The sequence below is a fragment of the Pantherophis guttatus genome, chromosome 1 (genome assembly GCF_059756535.1).
Source record: "Pantherophis guttatus breed Tessera chromosome 1, ASM5975653v1, whole genome shotgun sequence".
Lineage (NCBI taxonomy): Eukaryota > Metazoa > Chordata > Lepidosauria > Squamata > Colubridae > Pantherophis > Pantherophis guttatus.
Window position 1 is genome coordinate 293,334,900 of NC_142063.1, and position 24,582 is coordinate 293,359,481.

At 36.6% G+C, this 24,582-nt stretch overlaps 1 protein-coding gene across 8 annotated transcripts in view; it reads left to right on the top strand.

Annotated features, from left to right (window-relative positions):
- The window catches only part of CDC42BPA (CDC42 binding protein kinase alpha), a 143,910-nt gene that overhangs the window by 16,220 nt on the left and 103,108 nt on the right, over nucleotides 1-24,582 (top strand). For all 8 annotated transcript variants that reach the window (XM_034427949.3, XM_034427953.3, XM_034427951.3 and 5 more), the window contains exon 2: nucleotides 20,438-20,529. In XM_034427949.3, coding sequence (XP_034283840.1) covers nucleotides 20,438-20,529 — 92 coding nt within the window. The remainder of the gene's footprint in view (nucleotides 1-20,437; nucleotides 20,530-24,582) is intronic.

Below are 24,582 nucleotides of genomic sequence, written 5' to 3' on the forward strand. Positions count from 1 at the left end.
ATAGTCAGGTGCATCTATAGTCTGAAAAATATGGTAATTTTATTTTTGTAAAAAACCCTGGAAACTCTTTATGCAATTGGTGAAAATGGAAAGAAAGAAAAATGATTATTTCTGGAATTGATTATTGAAAAAGGATTGAATAAGGAGTTGAATACTTAAATATTCAGTATTAAATTACTTTTTAAAATAAATACATATTAAATATGTTTATATTGTTCAAATGAATGTTAGAAATTGCTCATTTTTCCTGATTTTTTTTCTTTGATTATCTTTTACTACTATTTCTTTCTTTTACTGTCTTTCTGTACCCTCCCTCCATCTTTTTATATTTTACAGTATCCAGGTAATACATTCTGTATGTATGTAGATGTAAAACATGCAAAAAGAGGGTTAAATTAATACTGCTGTAAAGTCAATTTATTGGCAACCTCTGAATATTCTGGGGTAAATAGATTCTCTAGTGTTTATGCTCTTAGACTATAATTTATATAGTTTCCCCATAAATTTAGATTGTCATTCATGACTCTTTTTCTTTAATCTCACAGCAACCATGTGAGATAGGAAAGTCTAAAAAGTAATGATGGGTCCATGGCTATATTTATGTATAGTTTTATTGGCTTCGTCATTATGCAATCAATAATACTTAGAGCAAATAATAAAACAAGTATATCAATTACGGTTTGCCTACAAATTGATTAATATACTATAAATTGGTGGTTACAAGAGCTGTGATGGTGTAGAGGTTAGAATGCAGTATTGCAGGCTGACTCTGCTTACTGCCAGCAGTTCAATCCTGATCAGCTCAAGGTTGACACAGCCTTCTATCCTTAAGAGGTTGGTAAAATGAGGACCCAGATTGTTAAGGGAGTGCTGTAAGGCACTATTTAGTGGTATATAAGGCTAAGTGTTATTGCTACTGCTGTTACATATCAGAAAATGATTTCTATAATAAATTATTAAAACAATTTATAAGGCCAAATTAAAATGATGTGCAGAAAGGGTTGAAGCCAATTATACTTCTAATAGTATAATAGTACTTACAGCTGGGGAATACAAAACACCCTATTCACATACTAAGTGAATAAAGAGCAAGACGAGTAATGGCTAGCACCCAGCCCCAACTAAACTTTTGGGGAACCTTTTGCCCTCTTAATAATTCAGTTACATTGAAAAACCGTTAAGAAGCCTGTAATGCATAGAAGGAGCTCACAAATAATGTTTGACTATTTCCTGTCATTACGACATTATTATTATACATTCGCCTTTTCCAAAGCTAGCAAGGTTTATTAGAGAGCACGTCATTATTTATTTATCTTTTTCAGCAAGATTTCTGAAGTACAAGAGGATAAAAAGTCAAGAAAATACATACTTGGAGTTTTTAATTACATATACTTGTGTTACATATTTGAAAAATAATAGTCTTTATAATACTTCAGTGTCGAAAGCTGTGTAAGCCACTTAATATCCTTATTACTATACTATCCTTCCATTGTTAATTTTCAAAATGTTTATAAGGAGAATAATAAAATGATAATGCATGTGAAACACTAACCAAACGCTGCAAAGAGGGAAATTTTCTGATCTATAGCATTTTCTATATCTTATTATGCAAAGAATTTGAAAGGGGAAATGATTCAAAGACACAGCAGTGGAAGCATAAGAAAAAGTACCTGGGCCAGAGTCCAATTCTGAATTTATAAATGTGAACTACCTATGTTGCTATAAAATCACTATGGTTTTCAGTCAAGACAGACAGCATGTTTATTAGTTTTTGACCTAGAAATCTAGATCGATTGATTAGTCTTACAAGCATATCAAAGAAAATAAAAGTAAAAATCAGGGTCTGTTTCCAAGATGAAATAGGTAAAAGAATATCTAACAGCATCTAGTTCAGCAGTGTCAAACTCGCAGCCTGCAGGTCAGATGCATCATGCACTGGCCACGCCTATCCCCAGTTTAGCAAAGGGGGAGAAAGTTGCAATACGTCATGTGACAACAACGTGACAACACGAGTTTGACACCCCTGATCTAGTTGAAAACAAGCTCCTCCTGAGTAGAAATGGAATTGCTCAAATTGAAAGGAACAACAAATTAGTTCCTAATTGACAAGATGATTTTGGAAAGCTGGAAGACAAGGAAGACCAACTTGAATATAGGTTGGATTGATTACCAAAAGGCATTCAATTCCCTGCCACATGACTGAATAATCAAGTCCTTAGAAATAACAGGAGTCAGTAGAAACATCAGAAGCATTGTGCAAAGATTGATAGCACAATGGAAGCCACAGTAGATGGTCAATGGTGATAGACTGGGAGGCATTAATATCAAGAGACGAATCATTCAATCCAAACTCAGTGGAGAAAATGCCATCAAGGTAATTAACATCTGGGCAATTCCAGTCATTAGATACATAGCTGGAATAGTGGACTGGAAGCAAGTGGAACAAAAACCCTGGATAGAAAGGCCAGAAAAATAATGACAATCATGCCCTTCATGATTACCAAGGAACATAGGTGACTGTGAAATGTTGCAAGTGCATCATACAGTTGAAAATGGGGGGGGGCATTGAAAGAGTATCTGAAGGACAGTGAAGAAGATGCGCTGGATTTAGTAGCCCATGAAAGCTTACTGAATACTAGAGAAACCAAACTGGCCTACAAGAAAGACCAAATGAAGAATAGAAAAGAAACATGGAAAAGCAAAGTATTACATGACCAGTATGTTAAAAACTAGCAGGATATGGAAATGGTTAAGAGCAGGAAAGTTGAAGAAAGAAACAGAAAAGCTAATTTTGATTCCACAAGCCCAAGTCTAAAGAACAAATTATATAAAGCCAAAGTTAAGAAGACAGCAATAGACAGCAAATGCCAACTCTGCAAAGAAGCTGAAGAAATAGTGGACCGCTTAGTTAACTGCTGCAAGAAGATAGCAATAGCTATATTGGACTTATATACCGCTTCACAGTGCTTTACAGCCCTCTCTAAGCGGTTTACAGAGTCAGCTTATTGCCCCCAACAATCTGGGTCCTCATTTTACCAACCTCAGAAGGATGGAAGGCTGAGTTAACCTTGAGCTGGTAAGGATCAAACGTCTGGCAGTCAGCAGAATTAGTCTGCAAGAGTGCATTCTAACTACTGCGTCACCATGGCAAGATCACCTAGACTAAGTTCAAACAACCCAAAGTAGCAACAATGGTGCATTGGAATACCTGCAAGAAATACCATACTCCGAAAGCAAGAACTGGGACAACATTTTGTGGGACCACAAAATAGACAAAAGTAATAGACAATGAAGAAGCTAGGCAAGCTGTTAAATATATCCAGAGTTATTAGGAACTGAATCAGTTATGGATACGTTAATTGTTATGTGCCTTCAAAGATACTTTGTCCTAAAATACTTCTGGATCACTTCCCATAAACTTTAAAACTTTACTAGTAGTATTTGATGAAAAAAAAAAAGAATATTATTTTAACAAAAATCAAGTAATCAAGCCAGTAGAAGGAACTTGAACACAATTAGGTTGTGAATTCATTTGTGTCTTTTCTTTTTATGCAGACTTTGGGAAAAGATGACATGCTTTTTTGCTTTTCAAATTCTCATGCTGTTTCTCAATTTTGAATAAGCTAGTTCAAAGAAAGAAAAATTCTTTCTGTACCAGAAGAGAAACTGCAACTTCTAAAAAGGCAGTAATCTTTGAACTGAAATGTTCAGTAATCTCTGATTTAGTAGTCTTTGAATCCAAATATTTAAGGGATTTCCAACAAGTAACTTTTCTTTAAAGCATTATCAGAACAATAATAATTGTGCGAAGTTCATGTTACATAACAGCCAACTTTTCTTTAGCAATGAAGGATTGATCTTGTTACTGAATATGTTGTTTAGAAAATGAGTGAGAGACCATTGGCTTGTTTAACTCTTGTCATTGCCCATTTTTATTTTCAAGGCTTTCGATTTGCTGTTCCTTCCAAATTTCAACAGCATCAGAAATAAAAGAGCTTAGAAAAAATAGTTGTCAACCTTTTTTAACCCATATTCAGAATGTAGGCCTTGACAAATCCATTAATTTCTTCACAGTTTTTACCCCAGAGAAATTGCCATCAAAGTAGGGCAATTCTTGATATGGTACTCCAAACAGTCCATTAATTTATGCCATTAAACATTAATAGTAAAGTTAATTTTGTCCCTCTGTTTTCTTCAGAGCATTTTTTGCATGTGCTTATTTGCTTATTGCCTCTTTTGCAGTGTTACTGCATTAGCTATTGTTTCTGGTGCATCAAAGTCTTCCTGGATTCCCTTAAATGAATACTATAGGGTCTAATGATAGTTTGAAGTCTTCCTTTTTTAGAAAACATCTTCTCAATTTGAATATACATGCAGCATTATCCATGGAAAAGCTTATATGCTATGCACGTGAAAGTCTTCTGCACAGTTTTTAAAATAATATTTGCTATTATTTGTAAATACTTAGCAATGTCTATATTTCCTAAAGAATCACTTGTTTCAGTGAATAAGGAGTCATCTTGTTGGTACATAAGTATACATGATAGAAAGATTGATCTGCTTTTCAAAATAAGGAGCAACAATTTAGTCGTCTAGGTTTTTCAGCACTTCTTAATTTCTTCACACATTATCCTCACAGTATCTCTTGTGTTGGGTAAACTATATACTGCTTGAAGTGACAACAGTGTGTACTCAGATACATAGAAAGGAAAAATTATTTTCTTTAAATTCAGACTTGAGAATTCCAGTACTATAGTAAGGAGGGTATACAAAAGCTTTCGCCATGTAAGATGGTTAGTACTTGAAGAAAATAAACCCAATATGATCTTATTTTATGAAGGCATAAGATTATTTCAGGCTTCCTCTTGTACTGTTTATTATGATATACTGTAGATGCACTGATAGAAATTTCCAGATTATTTTAAAATCTGGTGCAAATTCAGTTATCTAAATATAATGAAACCTCACAATGGATATTGTAATTTTGAGTGCATATAATTGTGCCACCTGTACCAAGTCTTCTGCCTGCAAATCCAGAGGTAGCAATGAATCAAAAGACAATCCTAAATTGTGAACCTGATAGTAGGAATACAGTCCCTTCCAGAGCAAGTTTAATTCCAAATCGGTTTTTTTAATTGAGCAGTAACATTTGTTGCTTTTATTGAATTTCTAACTGTTTATTTTCATCTGTTGTTATTTCCCTGAAAATGAAAATTGGGTTGATTGTTTTTTTGTTTTTTTTCCCAGCTGGCTCCTGCTTTAGGCAAGCAATGTTTTGCAAAATCTGACGATACTGTTTTGCATGATTCTAGCAAAACGTTTTGCATGATGAAACATCTCTACATGGGGCTCCCCCTGGGGTGCACCCGGAGGCTCCAGCTGGTCCAGAATGCGGCCGCGCGGGGGATTATGGGGGCGACGAGGCGCTCCCATGTGACACCTCTCCTGCGCGAGCTGCACTGGCTCCCGGTAGTCTTCCGGGTGCGCTTCAAGGTGTTGGTGACCACCTTTAAAGCGCTCCATGGCTTAGGGCCGGGGTACTTACGAGACCGCCTACTGCCACCAATAGCCTCCCACCAGCCAGTACGCTCGCACAGAGTGGGCCTCCTCAGGGTGCCGTCCGCCAGACAATGTCGGCTGGCGACCCCCAGGGGGAGAGCCTTCTCTGTGACGGCGCCCACCCTCTGGAATAACCTTCCCCCGGAGTTACGTATAATAACAGACCTCCGGATTTTTCGTCGGGCCCTGAAAACTTATTTATTTCAACTAGCTGGGCTGGCTTGAGCTAAATTTTAAATTGGTTTTAAATTGGGTTGTTTTAATTTACGGCCAGAATATCTAATTATTTTAATACTGTTTTTTAAATTTTGTATGCTTTGTTTTTACTTAGGCTGTGCACCACCCTGAGTCCTATTTGGAGAAGGGCGGTATAGAAATTTAAACAAATAAATAAATAAATAAATAAATTGCAACTTTATAAAATAAAGTTGTTTAATTGTAAATAATTGTACTTTTGATGGAAAACATGAATTGGCTTGCTTTTACATAATTCCTGACATCTAGATGTCATTTTGAAACCAGCCACTATCATTCAACAAGGCCAAGGAAGAATGAAAAATAAAGGTTATTTCTTTGCCTTAAAATCAATTCTTAAACTGAAAATGCCAAAGCTCAGCAACAAGTCAAGTTGTAAAATTGTTTTTGACACTTTATCTCTCTCGGGTTTACTACACTGAGATAACAATCACATCCCTCATCTGAGACCATTCCCTTTGTGTTAATGCCTTCTGCAGAGTTTTTCCCAAGGATGATTACTCCATCTTCCAAAGGCAAACATAATGTGTTAAAAGCAAACCAACAAAAGAGCACTTATGTATCATACAGAGCTCTGAAACTCTTACAGTTTTACATTCTGCATACTTTTGTATCATATTGATTATATGGCAAATTGATTGTACTGTATTTTTTTTAACCTCTTGTAAACTGTTTGGAATTATGTGCAAATGAGTGGGTGTAGAAATTAAAATGACAAAGACATAACTAAAAAGTTGGTAACCCTGCTTAGAAGTTTGAGGAAAGTAATTCTGGCAATTGTTCGTTCATTGCCTCATGTTGCCTCATGGGTGATAATCCACACTTGGAAAAAAGCTGCTATAAACAAACATTTATTTTTATTTATTTATTGAACTTGTATGCCGCCCCTCTTGCCAGAGATAACTCTATCCACTCCTTCTACCACAAGATAGACATTAATAAGACTCCAAATTGTTTTTGATCAGATTTATCCCTCATTTTCCTCAGGCAGTGCTCTAAGTGTTCCTTTTCAGAACCTGCAGCACCTCTGTGAACCATGAACTTGGGAGCAATCGGTAAAAAGAGGCTGCCCAGGCACGATTCTATCCAAAGCCATGGCTGCCCTTTGGTTCCAGGTTGTAACTAGAGCTTTGGGAGAACCATGCAGCAAAGCCCATGGGATATCCCCCATTTCCCTCTGGAACTCATTCAGGTCCATCAGTCTCTTGGGAGTAGTCTCTTGGACTACTCAAATGGGTCTGGGGGTTGCATAATAGAATCTCAAGGACATCAGGGCACAATCTGACCATGATGAGGGTAGATACTCCACCAGACCACATTGTCATTGCTCCAACAAGAATATCGTATTTGATATGTGACCACCATCCCTGGTTGGACCTGAGATGATCTGGGGCAGGCCTATGGCCACCATAGTGATCATGAAAAAAAATAAAGGTTTCCCTGTCAATCATCTCTGGCTCTAGAGTACGGTGTTCATCTCTGTTTCTTGGCTAAGGGAGCCAGTGTTGTCCAAAGACAATTTTCATGGTCATGTGGCCTGCAACGCTATATGGCAAAGGCACATGGAACACTATTACCTTCCCATCATAGTAGTACCTATTAATCTACTTGCATTTTCATGCTTTGAAACTGCTAGGTGGGCAGGAGGAAGGGCAAGTAATCGAAGCTCATCCCATTGTGTGGAAATTGAGTCTCAAACCCGGGCTGTCATCTCTCCACCTGACAAGCTCAGCATTTTTAACCACTGAGCCATCACACCCCTACAGTGACCATGAATTCCTGGTCAATTCTGAGGCCAACCCAGTGGTGGCAATTTCAAGTCGTATAGGACCATAAATTTGGGGGATTCTAGTGCCAACCCTGAGATCTCCAGAAGCTCAGGCAGGAAGGTTGCCACATAGAAGGGAGGCTGGTACAGTAGCAGCAATCCAAACTCATCCTGTGAATCCAGCTTCAGAAATAGGGTTTCACAATCAGAAACCTGTTCTCAGATGACCACTGCCACTCCACTTCCCCTGCCTTTGGGTCTCAACTAGTACCAAATCCTAAACCTAGCTGGGCACATCTCAGAGGGGAATCCTTCTTTCAGCCAAATCTCAGTGAAGCATTCCAGGATGGCTTACTTCTTAATGAAGTCTTGGATAAGGCAGGGCCTTATTATTGACTGACCTGGCATTAACCTGCAGCAGCCAAATCCCTGGACCTCCGGGTATATGCTGACCAATGGCTGGGAGTGAGTTCAGGGGGCTGATATTAAACATCGGGGGGGGTGTCTTCCTCTGTAACAGCCTGCCCTCTGGCTCCCATAGCACCTTATGTCTATCATCTCTTTAACGTATTGTCCCACTGTAGATCCCTAAGGCTGTGATGGCGAACCTATGGCACGCATGCCGGAAGTGGTACGCAGAGCCATTTCTCCGGGCACGCAGAGCCGTCACCCGTTGCTCTTCCGGGTTCCGGTGCGCCGGCCAGCTGGATTTCATGCGCACCGGCAGGCTGGAAACTGGAAGAGCAGCTGCCCATTGCTCATGGGCACTCCAGGAAAATGATCTTCCTGTTTCTAGCCATCTGGTCTGGTTTCTGGTGCACATGCGCGCGCTAAGACCAGCAACCGGCGCGTGTGCCAAAAGACATGGAGAGGGGATCCTGGCAGTCGCTACTAAGAGAGCAGATAGTAAGGTAAGCCAGGGCATCCCTCCCTCCCTGCCCGTGCGGGCTTCTTGCACGGACCCAGGTTGTCTGGACCAGCAGCTGGTGAGGGTGGGGTGGTGATGGTGGGCTGCCTGCGCAGATGACCCTGCGGCCTGGTCTTCTCCCTGCTGGGAGCCACGATTCCCCGGTTGGCGGTAGTGCTCTCAGCCCTGCCATGCACCCGCCGGAGAAGCTCCGAATGCACGACTTGCCTGGGCTCCTTCCTGCTGTGAGCCACCATTCCCTGGCTGATGGCCACACTTTTGGCCCTGCCAGGGAAGCTCTGAACATGCGACATGCCTGGGCTCCTTACCACTGGGAGCTGCAGGCCAAGCAGGTGGCGACAGGGACTGGCTGCACCCGCTGCCACCTAAGTGGAAAGCCCAAAGAGGAGGATCCTGGACGCGCGTGCTGCCCTCAGCGCTTCCCCAACACTTGCCTGCAGCCACCACCACCTTGCCTTGCCCTGCTTCCTTGCCTGCTCTTCTCTAAGTGAGCGCTCAGCGGCCAGGAAAACCAGGAGCCGCTGCGGCTTTCGCCCTGCCCAGCACTGCAGATCTGCTCAGCTCAAGTTCATGGAAATCATGTGGCGGCCCTTGAAACTTCAGGAGGGAACTGGCTGCGAGACCGGGAGGCGGCCTTTGGCAGAGCCAGCCCGATGGGGAACTGAAAAGAGAGGGCCTTTTCCTTTCTTCCACCCCGCTTGTGGGCTGTGGGGTTTGGGGTGGCTCTAGAGCTGGAATTTACACATTTCAATTAATACTTTTTATCTGGAGCAATGAAATAAAATGAATATTTACTTTTTTACGTACATTTAAAAATTCTGGTAAATACACTTTCCTGAATTGTATAAAATGTCTGTCTAGCACCCTGTCATCTGTGAATAGAATTTCTTTTCCTCTTTATTAATAGAAAAGCTTCTGAGGTCATCACATGCCAGTAAATAGCATGGACATTGAAGTCTCCATCTAGAAGGCCAAAAGTTGATGGGAATTACCCTAAATCCAATTGTTACTAGAAACATGTAGGGATCATGTCATTTTAACCTGGATAATTCTCAAGATTCTTTAGAGTTCTTGTCATCGAAATACCGTAATTCTATTACCATAAATAATGGCATCTCAATTCATTTCATGAGTGTTTAATATTGTTAATATATTTAATATAACAATATATTTGTTATTTTTTGCTTTTATTATTGAATTACATTTTTAAACATTATTTTAAAATTAAACCGTAACTTTGGTTTACGAAATAATAATTAAGTGCTGTTAGCAAAAATTGATCAAATAGAAAAGCTTTAAAGCCTCTTATTGCAGTGGAAAAGTTCTAGATATCTCATGACAGTTTTATACTGGTACTGCCTGGTAGCAAATATAATCAAATTCAGTGGGGCTTTCCTCAGTGTAGTTTTGACTCGATTTTATACTTAATAGTCATGAATAATGAAACTGTTATTAATATTAATTCTTTTCCTTTAAGTAAAAATAGTAAATGATTGTAAGTTATACTAATACGATTCTTTTACTCTGTGGTAAAAGAGCCAACTATCCTGTCTTCAAAGCATTCTTAAGCCATCCTAATTGTACAGTGCCTTTCTGCTGTTTGTTCTCACAGACAGCTGTTCCTACATGCTGTAGCAGTTCAGCTCATGTGTTCCTCCAGCCAAAAATGAACAAATAATTAGTTTTGTCCTCACCTTATCATGAGACTGAAAACAAATGTCCAGGTTAATCTGTAGATTTCCACAAATTTGATCTCCTCATTGTCTTGGGTCTCACCAGTTCACCAGTTAGGGTTAAGGTAACATAAGTTACACAGTTTTGTAGTACACAGTTTTGAGGCAATGACTGTATCTTTTGTATCTCTGAAAAAGACAACATTCTCAACTGGTATTTTTGTCTCACTCTTCTTGAGCTAAGTGTTCCAGTTGTCTTAGGTTTCATGGATTCCTTCTCTTTTTTGGATAATTTCATGTAATAATTTGTATTTAAATTTACAAATACAAAGATAAAAAGATAAAAAAAACTAATCAAACTAAGGATAATATAAAATAATATAAAAAGTAAAAAAAGAAAAGGTGCAAAGAAAAAAAAAGAAAAAAAGATTTATAAAGAAATTATTTCCCTTTCCTTTATATAGACTTCATAGAACACAATCTTCATTGTATGCAAAACTGCTTCTGGCAAATTGATCATGATTTGTAATGCCATGATACATTTTTATTAATTTACATATAAAACTGAATATGTACAGTATTGTAATCTCAGTGTAGACTATGAATCACTGTGCTTCAGCATAGAAAAATCACTATTATCTATAACTACAAACTGGTGGGGACTCTCCACTTTCTCCTACAATTGGTTTTTCTAACTGTTGGGCAGGTTATGTCACTCACTCACATACCCTTCTCATCTTTGGCTGGAAACATAGGACAATGCATAATTTACCAAGTTTTTTCCAGCTTTTTCTAAGGAAATGTCAAGATGGTATGCTTATTTCAAGTAAATGTTTTGTTAGTTCCCTGTATTATACAGCTTACACAGTTTTCACTTCATAAGCATTCCGCCAATGTTTTTCTTCACAGATTTTTTAAAAAATTGTTACTTCCTGGTTTCTGAAAATATTTATAGGAGCATAGGAATTTGAAATGTGTTTCCTGCTCTGTTCATCATACATTTCATCAATATTGTTCAAACTGAGCATGTCAGTCAAAATTTTAATGTCAGTCAGAATTTAAATAAGGATTCTGATTATCATGTGCATTATATTTATAAAGCAAAACTACAGGTAGATTTCTTAAATATTAAGGCTTGACTCATTTGTTAAGTCATCCCAAGTGTACATTTTTGCTTATGAATGTAAGTGCCTTGTTGGATCTAGCCCAACTTGGCTAATCTAGACTAACAATTAATCAGTCTAATATTCTTTGCAAAAATTTCATCAAGTAGTAGACTTTGGAAGTATGCCAATTCACTGTTTTCTATCTCACCAAGTATATTGGATTTTTTTTCTTAATTGAATCTTATAATTTAATTTAATTTATGATCAGTTGTCTCTTATAGAACTTTACATTGGCTTTCTTCAAACTTTGGGCATGATTTTTTAAGATCCAATTTTGTAATATAATATCCTTAAAACTGCTATATTTTGGAGCATTCAATTTGCCTAGCCAGTTCCTATCCAATGAAGTTATAAAGAACAATGTGTGATCCATGTGGCCCCAAATTTTAAAAAATGTACTCTCTAAAGTTAATATGTGTTGTAGGTTGCTTGAAAACATTTTTAGCAATAAGTTAAAGTTTGAAAAAAAGTGAAGACGAAACGTCTTTTATAAGTAAACATTTTGTAAGCTAAACTTGGTTTATAAAATTTCATATAAAGTGGATTATATTTAGCATTTTAAATTGCATTTCTTTATTTTCCTATTTGGTGACAAGGTTTGAATATTACTTTACACATGTGCATATGTGTGCGAAGATAGCAAGAAAAAGAAGGTGCTATATTCTGAAAATGTGACATCACTTTTTAAAAGATAGACAACTATATAAGAGAGTGTGCTGTCCTGTTGCTTTAATGCCATCTTGGATTTTGGGGAAATATTTAGCTTTATCTAGTTTTTAAATATCATTTTATGGGGTAGGTTTTTATTCAGACCTCCTTGTTAGTGCTAGCTTGGAGTATAGCCAGTGGTGGGCTGCAAATAGTTTAACAACCGGTTCTGTGTGGAACGCTGTGCTTGCCCGCAGCATTCAAAATACAGCAATTTGAAGCTCAGCTGCTTACCTTCTAAGGCAGCCCAGTAAAGTAGAACAGTGGAGGTGCGGAAATCAGCCTTGTGAATCAGCTGAGTCGTGCGAATTGCCGTGCGAATCAGCTTAGCCAGAAAAAAAGGAAATATAGGACAGGATAGGGTGGGGGCATGTGGGTGGGGCTAGCTGATCGTTGGAACTACCGGCTCACCTGAACCGGTCCGAAATGGCAGCAGCCTACCACTGGGTATAGCCCTGGGGCTTTTGTGATGCTAAATACAAATCTTGAATTCCTTTTTAAAATTTAGAAATAAGTGATTTCCAAATTTCTCCTAGCTAGAATCATACTATTTTGTATATAATTAGGAATATAGTTTTTGTCTCTATAACATTGTAAAATAGGAATCTGCGATTACTCTTCATATTTTCAGGAAATACCAGATCTTTTTAAGACTCAGATACAGATGCTGTCACTTTCTTCTTTGACTGAAAAAATATGTGAAGAATGTATCTAAGAAGTAAAAACAGAATAGTAGCTATAAAATTGAGAAGGACATTGTGGCTTTATTTATTTATTTAGTGTTGGTTTAAATAACATTCTGTTATCCATCTTCCATTGCTTGCAAACCATTTTTTTTTCTCACTTGCTGGATAGAAATTTGGCAGCCAATTTTAAAGTGCCTTTGGAATATGTGAAATCTTGCTTCCCTCTTCTTCCTCATTTTGTACTATCATTTTTCTGCAGCAGTATTTTACTGGTTTCCTGTGCAATGGTATTTCTATAGATTTCATTGTGTATCATTGTTTCAAATATTCCCCAAGTGCTTACGACCACTTTTATTTGGCTACTTTTATTATAAATAGACGGTTGCATGTCCTTTGTTCATTAAAGATCTTCATCTCTGTTATTTATGGAACTCATGATTAATTCAGCTGTATAACAGAAATCATTCTCCATGCCATTCTTCTTACTAACGGATAAACTTTTTGACCGGCAATAAGGACATTTGGGGATAATTTGCAAAAAAATCTAATAAAATACACTATTCTGTTTTGGAAAATCAATAACTTTTGTTAGGGCACATAAAAATGTACAAATATGCTTTTAAAGATTCCAGTCCATTTTTTCAGATTCAGGAAGTATTTACAGCTTCACTGTATATTTATATATTTAACTTCAGGTATATTTTTATGTATTTATATAAGGTGACCAGATTTTAACATTGGTAAAGAGGGACATTGTGGGCGTGGCTTATTCTGTGGGCATGGCTAGCTGGTCATGTGACTGGGTGGGCGTGGCTAGCTGGTCATGTGACCGGGTGGCCATGGCTATGTGTATAGGGTAAGGTGAACAGATTTTAACATTGGTAAGAAGGACACCATTGTGGGCGTGGCTTATTGTGTGGGCGTGGCTTGGAGGCCATGTGACTGGGTGGGCATGGCTAGCTGGTCATGTGACCGGGTGGCCATGGCTATGTGTATAGGGACTACTCAGAGGGCTGAAAAGTCATTTCTGACAGGTCCTCACACCTTTGACTGGTCCTCACACTTATGACCATCCTCACATTTATACCCGTGCAGCATTCTTAACAACCATGTCACTCATTTCACAACTGCTTCTCTTCACCATGGTGACAAGATAGGGCAAAAACGTAAAATGTGAGGACAGTCGTAAGTTCGAGGACTGGTCAAAAGTGCGGGGACCAGTCAAAAATAACTTTTTCAGCCCTCCGAGTAGTCCATATGCACAAAAGGACTAACCAGAGGGCTGAAAAAAGTCATTTCTGACAGGTCCTCGCACTTTTGACTGGTCCTCACACTTATGACCATCCTCACATTTATGCCCATGCAGCATTCTTAACAACCATGTCACTCATTTCACAACTGCTTCTCTTCACCATGATGACAAGATAGGGCAAAAATGTAAAATGTGAGGACAGTCGTAAGTTCGAGGACTGGTCAAAAGTGTGAGGACCAGTCAAAAATAACTTTTTCAGCCCTCTGAGTAGTCCATATGCATAAAAGGATACAGTAATAGAGAGGGATGAAGGAAGGGAAGGGAAATTAGAGTAGGAGTGACGGTAAGAGAGGGAGGAAGAGAGGATGAGAAGGAGAAAGGAAGAGGAAATAGGGAGGAGAAGAAGAGGGTGGGGGGAAGAGAAAGTAAGAAGGAAAGAAAAGAGAGGTGGTAGGTTTGAGGAGAAAGATTGCTGTACAATAAAAAAGATGAAAGGGAAGAAAGCCAACCCCAAACAAATATAAAGATATTAAGATAAAGAATGAATTGTTAAACTTTAAAGAATAAAAGAGAACAAATATGAATAAATAGCAATAATTAGAAACACACATACAAACATACAATGTATTTTCTTTGAACAGAATATTTGGCTGGTTCACAAATTTAAACAGTGTTTAGTCATTTCAATTTAATTTACAATTTCTATATTTCCTTTTTGCCATATTTACTCCTCATCTATTTTTGTAAAAAACCAATATTACCTTTCATCCTCATCTCTAATCTTAATCAAATTCAATTTTTCCCTTCTATTCTATATTATACCCCTTCCCATTGTCATCTATTTTTATATCCATCCTCACATTGGTTAATTATGTAATTATGTAATACAGTTGTTTAATACAAATTCAACATTTTAATATAAATCAATTAGTTATATAACTATCTTTTTTGTATATTAATCAATATGAACATGAATATTCCAATTATTTCCATGCAATCCAATTTCTTACAAATCAATTAATTATATTTACCAATAATAATAAACCAAATAATTTCCCCCATATATTCCTCCAAACCACAACTTAACCATTTCTGCTTTCAACACAGTATACAATTAATAGTATCTCAATTATTACAATTCCCTAGTTAAAAAGAGCTTTTTTTTCTTTTGTGTTTTAAAATCTTGAACTCTCCTCTTTTGCCCTAAATAATTTCCCATTGTTTACACCTACCTTTTTTGGTGAGGAAAAGGAAAATAAATCTGCTGCCTAATTTTCCAACGTTGCAAGCAAACAGCAAAGCCAACAGCCTGTTTTACTTTCAGTTTCGTTTTGAGCTTGGTTTGCACAAAGAGAAAAAAAAAACTGCTGGAGCAATTTAGCAAGAGCAGAGCCCTGCGCAAATCAGCTGAGAGGCTGAGAGTGGGGAAGCCCAGCTAATCAACGTAGGGCGGCCCTTTGAAGCTCCTCGGCAAGAGTTTAAACAGTTTTTTTCCCTCTAGCCATCAGCTGGGACTCAGGAGGCAGAATGAAAAATCGGGACTTTTTTAAAATGCCGCGGGACGCGGGACAAATTGCTCAAAAGCGGGACTGTCCCGCCAAAAGCGGGACGTCTGGTCACCTTAATTTATACTAACAAATGGAATAAAAGAAAGTGTAATGTAAAATTGAAGAGTATAATGTAAGAATAGTATCAGAAAACATACATAAATAGAAGTCACTTGTAAAGCAGTTAAGTCATGGTACAGACAGCTTGACACCAGAACATAACAAACCATTATCAACATAGTGTATTATTTCTTCTGGTGTTGGCCACTATGATTATTAACTGCAGCTTTCTTAGTGTTGTCCAAGAACCTGTTAACAGATCATAACTTCAGGTGCCAGAGATTGATCCTGAGATTTTCTGCAAGAGAAGCCTAACTACATGAACTCTGTTGCTTAGCTACTGTAGGAAATTGATTATTATATTAAATATATCATTTGAAATTGATTATTGTATTAAATATATCATTGGTGTGATTCTGCAGAATTCCTTGTGTAGACTTATGATCAGTAAACAATAACTACTCTGCTACTAATGAGTAATGAAATTTGCTGGCCCACTACTCCTGAGAAGGCTGCAAGAGTGGCTAAACTAAACAAGCTGAGAAGAAGCAAACAATGTCATTACATCTAAACAGGCTCCTGTTTTATCATCATTGCTAATAAACCAGAATCTAAAGCTGTGTGAAGATTGTTAGGGAGTCATTGTTGTTTTGTACATAACATGCTTTCTTGTGAACTTAGCAGGTTTACCTTTGCATGAGAAGTCGAATGGAGATGATTTAACAGCTTGCTAATGAACAATGAGGTGTAATAAATGGCAGAAAGTTCATAGATTATATATGATCAGTGCGTTCAGTGTTTTGTTTCTTTTCAGTGATTTTTCAGAAAAAATACTTTACTGTAGCTCTGACTGAGAAATTATTATTTTATTGATACAGCAAACTGACTCGGTTCAAAAATAAATTATGTGGATAAATTGGTACTCTTGTATTGTTTTTATCTTTATAAGACCTTTGTGTATCATGATGTCGTGAACTTTTTGGACTTATGGAAAATAACCCAAATAAGATCGAAAACTCTTTTCAGGTCTTTGACCATATACTATAATAAAATAAATATTAAGGACTTAGAGATAGTATGTAATGTAAATATATAAATAATGCTATTATTTTTAGTATTCTGTGGAAATTCTGGTATATACAGATTTTCAAAAAGCTGTTGGTTTACTTTTAGTTTGAATTGGCCCTACAAAGAATATACGTTAATTTTTTTCTTGGTCATATTTTTGGATGTGTGACTGCTTTGGGGAAGTATTTTTATATTCTAAAAATTCTCTGCCCAGCATTCTGTGGATAGAATAGTAAAATATTCATTTCTGCCCAGCATTCTCTGGATAGCACAGTAAAATATAGGCCTTTATTCAGTAGGACCTTTGTATTTGGAGGGAAAAATGCTTAGAAGTATGAGAGGGGCATGTATACTGTCCGCAACTCTGCGCAACTCCTTAAACTCCTTTCCTGGTAGGGCATGACTGCCCTTCCTAATTTCTGTATGCTCTAAGGGAATTATGACTCTGCTTAAGGATTTATGGATAAGAATTATGTTCATGCTCCCTTAATCAAAATATAAAAACAGACATACAATCTATTTTCCTACATTTATTTATTCTACTTGTTTATTGCCAAATCCATATAGACTCATGCCAATTTACAGGACAATCAACCAAAATATTCATAACAGTTAAAAATGTTTACAGTAAACCTAAATAAATTAAAGCAGCTGAATGAAAATTACAACACGTGCATAAATTATAATAATGATAATAAGGAATAGCTATATCATTAAAAAAAATCAAAACAATTTCCATAAATCAGTTAATTCAAAGTCAACTAAATTCAAGGTAGTAAGAAAATTCATTCTTTAGAAAATTCTGTCTTCAATAGCTTCTGCAATGTTAGAAGGAATGGAGCATATTATAAGAGAGGGTATTCCAGAAAGCCAGAGCAGCAATTGAGAACCACTTCTCAAGGATTCTGGACAGCACACAATGATGAAGCAAAGAAATTGCAATAAAATCAGTAAAAGATAGATAAAACATGTGAGTGCAATGAAATGGGAGAGATCTCTCTCACACACTAAAGGCATCTATAAAGAGCCAGGACTTTTACAGCTCTTCTAAACTTTAGCAGAATGGTGACTATCTGGATCTTGGGGAGAACCTCATTCCAGAATGCAGATGCTGCTACAGTAAAGGTGCACTTCCAGTGTTTCTATAGATTACAGGTAATTCTCAATTTATGACTAGTCATTTAACATCTGTTCACAATGTCTATGGAGATTCTCAGTCATCCAGGTTCCGAAAGTCCAATTGCCTCTTGAAACAACTGTTTCACAATCATGATGGCCTCAGAACAGGTGCTTTATGGACCATAAAGTACTTCCAGCTATCATAAAATATTGCACTGCAGTCCCAGTCACATGACTGCATTTGGGGCACTGGAAACCTGCTCACATTTATGATTGATTGCCAAGTGTCTTGCAATCAGGTGATCACCATTTGCAATATTCTCTGCCAGTATCTGCGGAAAGTCAATGAGGATGCCGGCAGGGAAGGTTGCAAGCCGAGGGAGTATTGGATTTGAAGTCCATTTCCCCAGCATGCTGAGAGATTTTTCTTCCCCTCTGTTCAGGCAAAGGAAATCCTCTTGCGGACCGAAGGAACAGAGCTCAAAACTGACAAAAAATGCTAGTGAATGCCATAGTTCTGGGACGTTTAGAACACTTGGGTTCACTAGTATTTTCTCCTCTGGAGGAAAAAATGCTAACAAACACCATTATTCTGAAAGACCTAAGTCCTCTCCCTAGCACTCCACTTAAGAACAAAATCCAGGATTGCTTTCGTTGAGTGAAGCAATCACATGGCATTTGCTTAACAACTGCTCTGCTTAACAGCCAAGATTCTGGACCCAACTGTGGTTGTAAATGGAAGACTACCTATACATTGTTTAATCAAAGGAGTCTGGGAGTTTACCAACCCCTCAGAATTGAATTGGCTGAGCAGATGTTATGGATGCTATCTAGAGCTTTATAGGTAACAGCAGCAGCTTGAATCACACACAGAAGGAATCTGGCAGCTAGTGCAGCTCATGAAGTAGAATGTGTTACATAAGCATACTGAAACATTATTGTTTGTGCCACTGCATTCTGAACCACTAAAATCTTCTGGGCAGCCCCATGTAGAGTGCATTGCACTTGTGGATATTAGTGACTGCCTAAAGAGTTCCTCAATCTAGAAAAGGGTGGAACTGGTACACCAGATCAAATTATGAAAAGGGCTTCCAGCCACAGTTAACACTTGCTTTTCAAGCAGGAGCTGCAAATTGCATGCCAAACTTGAAGGGGGAAGTGCTATGAAATCCAAGATCCAAGATGAAATATCCATTCAAAGATTTGGGTGGCTACTCAATGTTGGTGGGATTGAGTTGTAGACAGTTCCTCCTCATCCAAACCCACAAAGCCTCTAGGCACTAAAACAGAACCTTGGCAGCCTCACTTGGCTCAGGGTCAAAGAATATAATTGGTAACATCAGCATACTGATGACCAGCAGTTGACTAGTTTGAGGGTGTTGGTTTGGGGGAAGAGAACTTCCTCCCTAGATCTTTTTTGTTTGGGTGGTCTAAGATTCTACTCTCTCACCTATCCTTTTCAAGTTGTAAACCCTTTCTAAGTAGTTTACAGGTCAGCATATTGTCCCCTACAATCTGAGTCTTCATTTTACTGACCTCAGAAGGATGGAAGGCTGAGTCAACCTTGAGCCATTCAGAATCAAACTTCTAGAGTGAGAAGTGAGTTAGCCTGCAGTACTGCATTCTAATCACTGTGCCACCATGGTATTGACAGAAGCTGTCAATGGCAAACCAGTTCCATATTCTTGCCAAAATAATTTTATTTATTTATTTATTATCCCACCCTTATTATTTTATAAATAACTCAAGGCGGTGAGCATTACTAATACACTTTCCTTCTCCTATTTTCCCCACAACAACAACCCTGTGAAGTGAATTTGTCTGAGAGAGAATAACTTGACCCAAAATCACCCAGCTGCCTTTCATGTCTCAAGTGAGACTAGAACTCACAGTCTCCTAGCTTCTAACCTGATGTTTAACTACTAGACTGGCTCTATTGTTGAATGGTAATGTCTGTGTAATCAGCAGAAATCAAGCTTTTTAATATTTTTTTATCTCTTGAAAAGAATCTAAAGGCAATTTTCAGTAGTCTTAATGCTTTACTTTAAGAGGGTGAATTTTTGTATTTTTTAAATTTTCTAGTTGTATGACATTTCCAAAATGACAGATGAGATGGACTAGAAAAGAAAATTTGCTGTTGAAGCAATTTGTGTTGCAGTTCCCAACAAGTTGTGTTATGTGCTATCTTGTGAATCATTCCCTTGTTTTTGGCATTATATTGCGTCCAAATTTTATTTTGTTTTTAACTTTAAAATAGAACTGTGGAAGGCTTTTGTTTTTCAGACTAGCAGTGCTAAAAAGGGAATATTTTAACACAGTGCCTTTTTGCTATTTATATGTGATACTGGGAAGGAATACAACTTTTAGCCAAGTGATTATTAGGACTTCCGCTATGTGAAATTGCTGAAGCAAGTCTTCTAGGTCTGTAAAATGTTAAAACTTTTCTTGCAAACATTAGTAAAAAACAATGTTAAAATTAAAAATATTTTAAGCATGCATTTGGAATGTTCTATCATGGCCATGTCAACAAATCCATTTATGGTCAGTGGATAATAGATCTTAGTTTGTTATACCAACAATTTCTGAAATTGTATAGATTTTTAATTAGTTATATTATGTAAAGTGATCAATATTTTTCTGTTTTTCAGGCAAGCCTTTCACATCTAAGGTGAAGCAGATGCGATTGCATAAAGATGACTTTGAAATATTGAAGGTGATTGGCCGAGGTGCCTTTGGGGAGGTAAGAATTAGAAACTGTATGTTTTTGCACCATCTGTAATAAAAATTTACTAATACTGTAGAAACATAATACATATAATTAAATTGCAAAAGACATCTTTGAGGTTTCTGATATACACTATACAGTACGTAGTGTCATTAGATTTAATGATACATTTGCCTTTTCATGCTATAGTTTATAAGTCTTTTGCATTATACCAATGCCATTTGGTCTGGTATAATTTGTTAATTTTTAAGGGATTGATAGGTCAAAAATCATATGTGAAGGTAACCAACTATACATTATATGATTGAGAAGATCATATACTATGAGATTGTATTATTCAGAAAGTTCCACCTTACAAAGAGTTTTTCAGTTTGTATCTGTTTAGTAGGTTGTGATTTTATAAAGGAAGTAAAAAGGCATTACCATCTCTCAAATATCTGTCAGAAAAGTTACTGAACACAATGAACACAAAGTGTCAATTAATGGATGATATTTTGGACCGCAAGAATGAGCTGAAAATTACTTCCTTAATATCCAGAGTTCTCACTTGATAGGTGAGCTGCCCATTCACCTTCCTCTTTAACCTTTCCTCTTTTCCCTTAGAGGTCAGAATGGAGAGGATTTCTCCATTCAGTTTGCATCTTCCTTCCAAAGCTAACCATTGTCAATTTTACATCAGTCAGTGAAAGAGCATATGCTCCTTGCCTCCTAGCGTGATACTTTCTGGATTCTGATATTAGCACTACTTTGGCTCCTTGATGTCTGTCTGCTGAAGTAATACATTGGCCAGAGTTGTTGTAAATGGCTTCCTTGATGTTACAAGATATCTGTTATTTGAGGTGCAGTCATAGATTGAGTGACATTATGTAGAAAGTAAGGAATATGACCTTGATGGAGATGTACAGAAACCAGCCCACTAGGCCAAAGGGGCTGAAGCACTTTTTTTAAAGTCCAGAATAATGAGATAATTTTGAGAAGCAGCTGAGGTATATGCATTTCTGAGTCACTGAAATATAAGAAGAACGAGGAGGTCCAGCACAATCAGGCTTGCAAAATTCTGTTGTTATAGCTAATCTCAATAGAAATAGTTTTAGCCTACCTGTAGAGTTGATTTCCAGGCCTGGTCAGTCTGGATCAGGGCAAGGTTATCACTAATTTCTTACTGTCTGTACAATATCTATATTGTTTAGCATGGTATCCTCAGCTTTTTATGAAATACAAGTAATTTTAACTTACTAGTAAATCATGTTAGATGACTGTATTTTATCCAGGGTGGATTTGATTTAAATCATGATTTAAATCACTAATAAAAACGGTTTGATTTAAATCAACTCGATTTAAAACATAATTTTTAAAGAGCTACTGTCATCTCTGTCCCGCAGCGGCTCCTCCTCTGACCTGTTGTTGACTCACCAACAGTCCAATATTGCAGAATATACAGCCTCATGCTACATAACTAAGCTCCATTTCATGCTGAATAAACTAAATTATTAATATATCTTAAATAGAAAATTATCTTTAGATAGATTTTTACTCCAAAAGCATTTTATTAAAATAAATTTGATAAAAATAAAAAAAAATCCAATTTAAATTTAAAAAATTCAATTTAAATTTTAAAAATCCATTTTTTTAAAAAAAAATCATCGATTTTTATCTTGATTTTATCTCTACATATATATCAGTAATTATTTAATCAATTTAAATAACTAATATGTATTAGTTGAATTGCTGGATTAAGATTAGAGAAACCTAGGTTTATACCTATCCATTGAAGCTAACTGGATGACATATATTCAGTTATTATTTCTCACCTCAGAGTAACTCATAAATCTATTTTTCTGATTGCCTATTGCTGTGTGGGAAAAGACAGGATATAATCCAACAAAATTTACTTCGATAAAATATGCTGATAGCATCTGCCTAGGCCTAGCTTTCCTTCTGAGAACATGTACTTGAATTCTTAATTACCACATAAAATCTCTGTTTTTAAGATCAGCATTCTGTTTATTTTCCTCTTGATACAAGCCTTGATTTCTAAAACTACATACTCAGGTTTGGCAAAAATTCAGTTAACAATATAATTGTCCCTACTTTCTCCGAAGGAAAGAAACGGCAGTCAGATTACAAAAAAAAAAGTTAGTAAAACTTTGCTACACTCCCTCTATAATTATGTGCCTCCCTAAAATAATCTATAATCTAACAGCAGCACAAACTTCAACTGAAAAACCTTAAAGTATTGCTTTCAAGCTGATTCCAATATAAAATAAAGTTTGCTTTGGAGATATATGTATAAATGGTTTGTGAGGGAATGAATTCTGATTTTTAAAGATTATTCTTGTAACTTTCATTCTGCATATATGGATATAGTTTACAGGGAAAGTAAGTCTACTGTACAAGAACGGAACCTTTTCTTAATTTAGAATACAGCTGTCCAGTTTTTCATCACTTTAGTTCAAGGCAAGGACAGTTTGTGCTAGTCTGGATAGACAATGCATATCTGCTACTGTTCATGCCAAATAAATGCAAAATGGCTAATACTCTGGTTACTTCCTGCATTTTTTTAAAAAAATCCTACACAAGAAGCTATAGGAATCTATTAGATTTCTTTCCCCCTCAGATATCTTCATCCATTAAAATATTTGAAGAAGGAAAGGCAAGTATGTTGATGTATAAATACACAAGAGACCTAACTTAGTAAAGGAGAAATCATTTGACAGCAAGCCAGATGGCAATAACTATTTGTGGGAAATATGGAAGAAGAATTTTGCCTTTTCCCTTTCCTTCAAACTAAAACCAAAATGTTTATATCAGCACATACCACAGATTTTTAGCATGCTATTCATGGAGGAAAATACACTTCTAAAAACATTAAATATTCAGTTTTAATAAATCACAGTGGCAGACTTTTTTGAGAGGCCAGGGAAAGTATGTGGTTATCACTTTATATTTCTATTCTATTTGCTGTTTCAGCTATCGTGTGCATATGTGTGTGTGTGTGTGTTTAATAGTGATATTTATGTTTCTTTCAGCTTCTTAGAGATGGATGCTATTATTATAGCATTTTATATTCCATAAAAGCCAGTACTACCATTTGGGCGAAGAAGCTGAAAACTACATGGCTGAGATCTGTTTAATTTGATAGTTTAATAATGGAAACTCAAAAATACTTTTTTTCTTGCAGTGTTTAATAGTATATGTTAAAATTGTGGGAAAAAGACCCAAAGAAAGGTTAGGATTAATTGATTACTAATTCTAGATCAAAGCTTTAAGCTAATAAGATTAGTAGCTACTAAGAATTACAGTAGGTATTTAAGCTAATAAGAAATCTCACAAGACATAAGGTTTCTGTACATTGGGGGGAGGAGAAGATTGCAAGCATGATAGTTAGCTTTGTTCTATGTGCGTGATATATATTGATTGGAGCACGCACAATTATGGATGAAATTTCATGAACAATACAGTTAAAAAAACTTATTCATACGTCTTAATTACAGTTTCAAAGTTGTGCTTATGTCAGTAGTATGACCATTAGTTTCTAATGATGTATAGGAACAAATATCAGTGTAGGGGCTACTAAATTAAATTATTATAATTCTAAATTAATAATCACTATATAAATTAAAATTTGTTGTTCTCCAGTTATAATGGTTACGGTTAAGAGGCATTCCTACCTTCTAGTTTTGGATTTGGTCATATAAGCTATGATTTCACAAGTTTGAGGTGTAGAAATCATTTCTATTTTTTACAGTTTATTGCATCTCTGTAATTGAGTATTTGTCATGCTCAGTGTGAAAGTGCTCATGATGCCAAGACTGAGTTAATGTTGATTCACAATGCTGTTTTGCTCTATGCCAGTAGTCTAAGCAACAAAAGCATGGATAGTACCAATGGGGAGAAGAAAAGGAATTTCAAAAGGCAATTTTAGATGTCTTTTTAGTCATTTTAACCATCTTGGTTATTTTGATTACCTTAGTTATTTTACAATATTGTTGAGTGATTCTACTTTTTATGTTGATTAAATACTTTTCTATGTTGTCTACCACCTACTATCTTCAAGATTTGAATAAT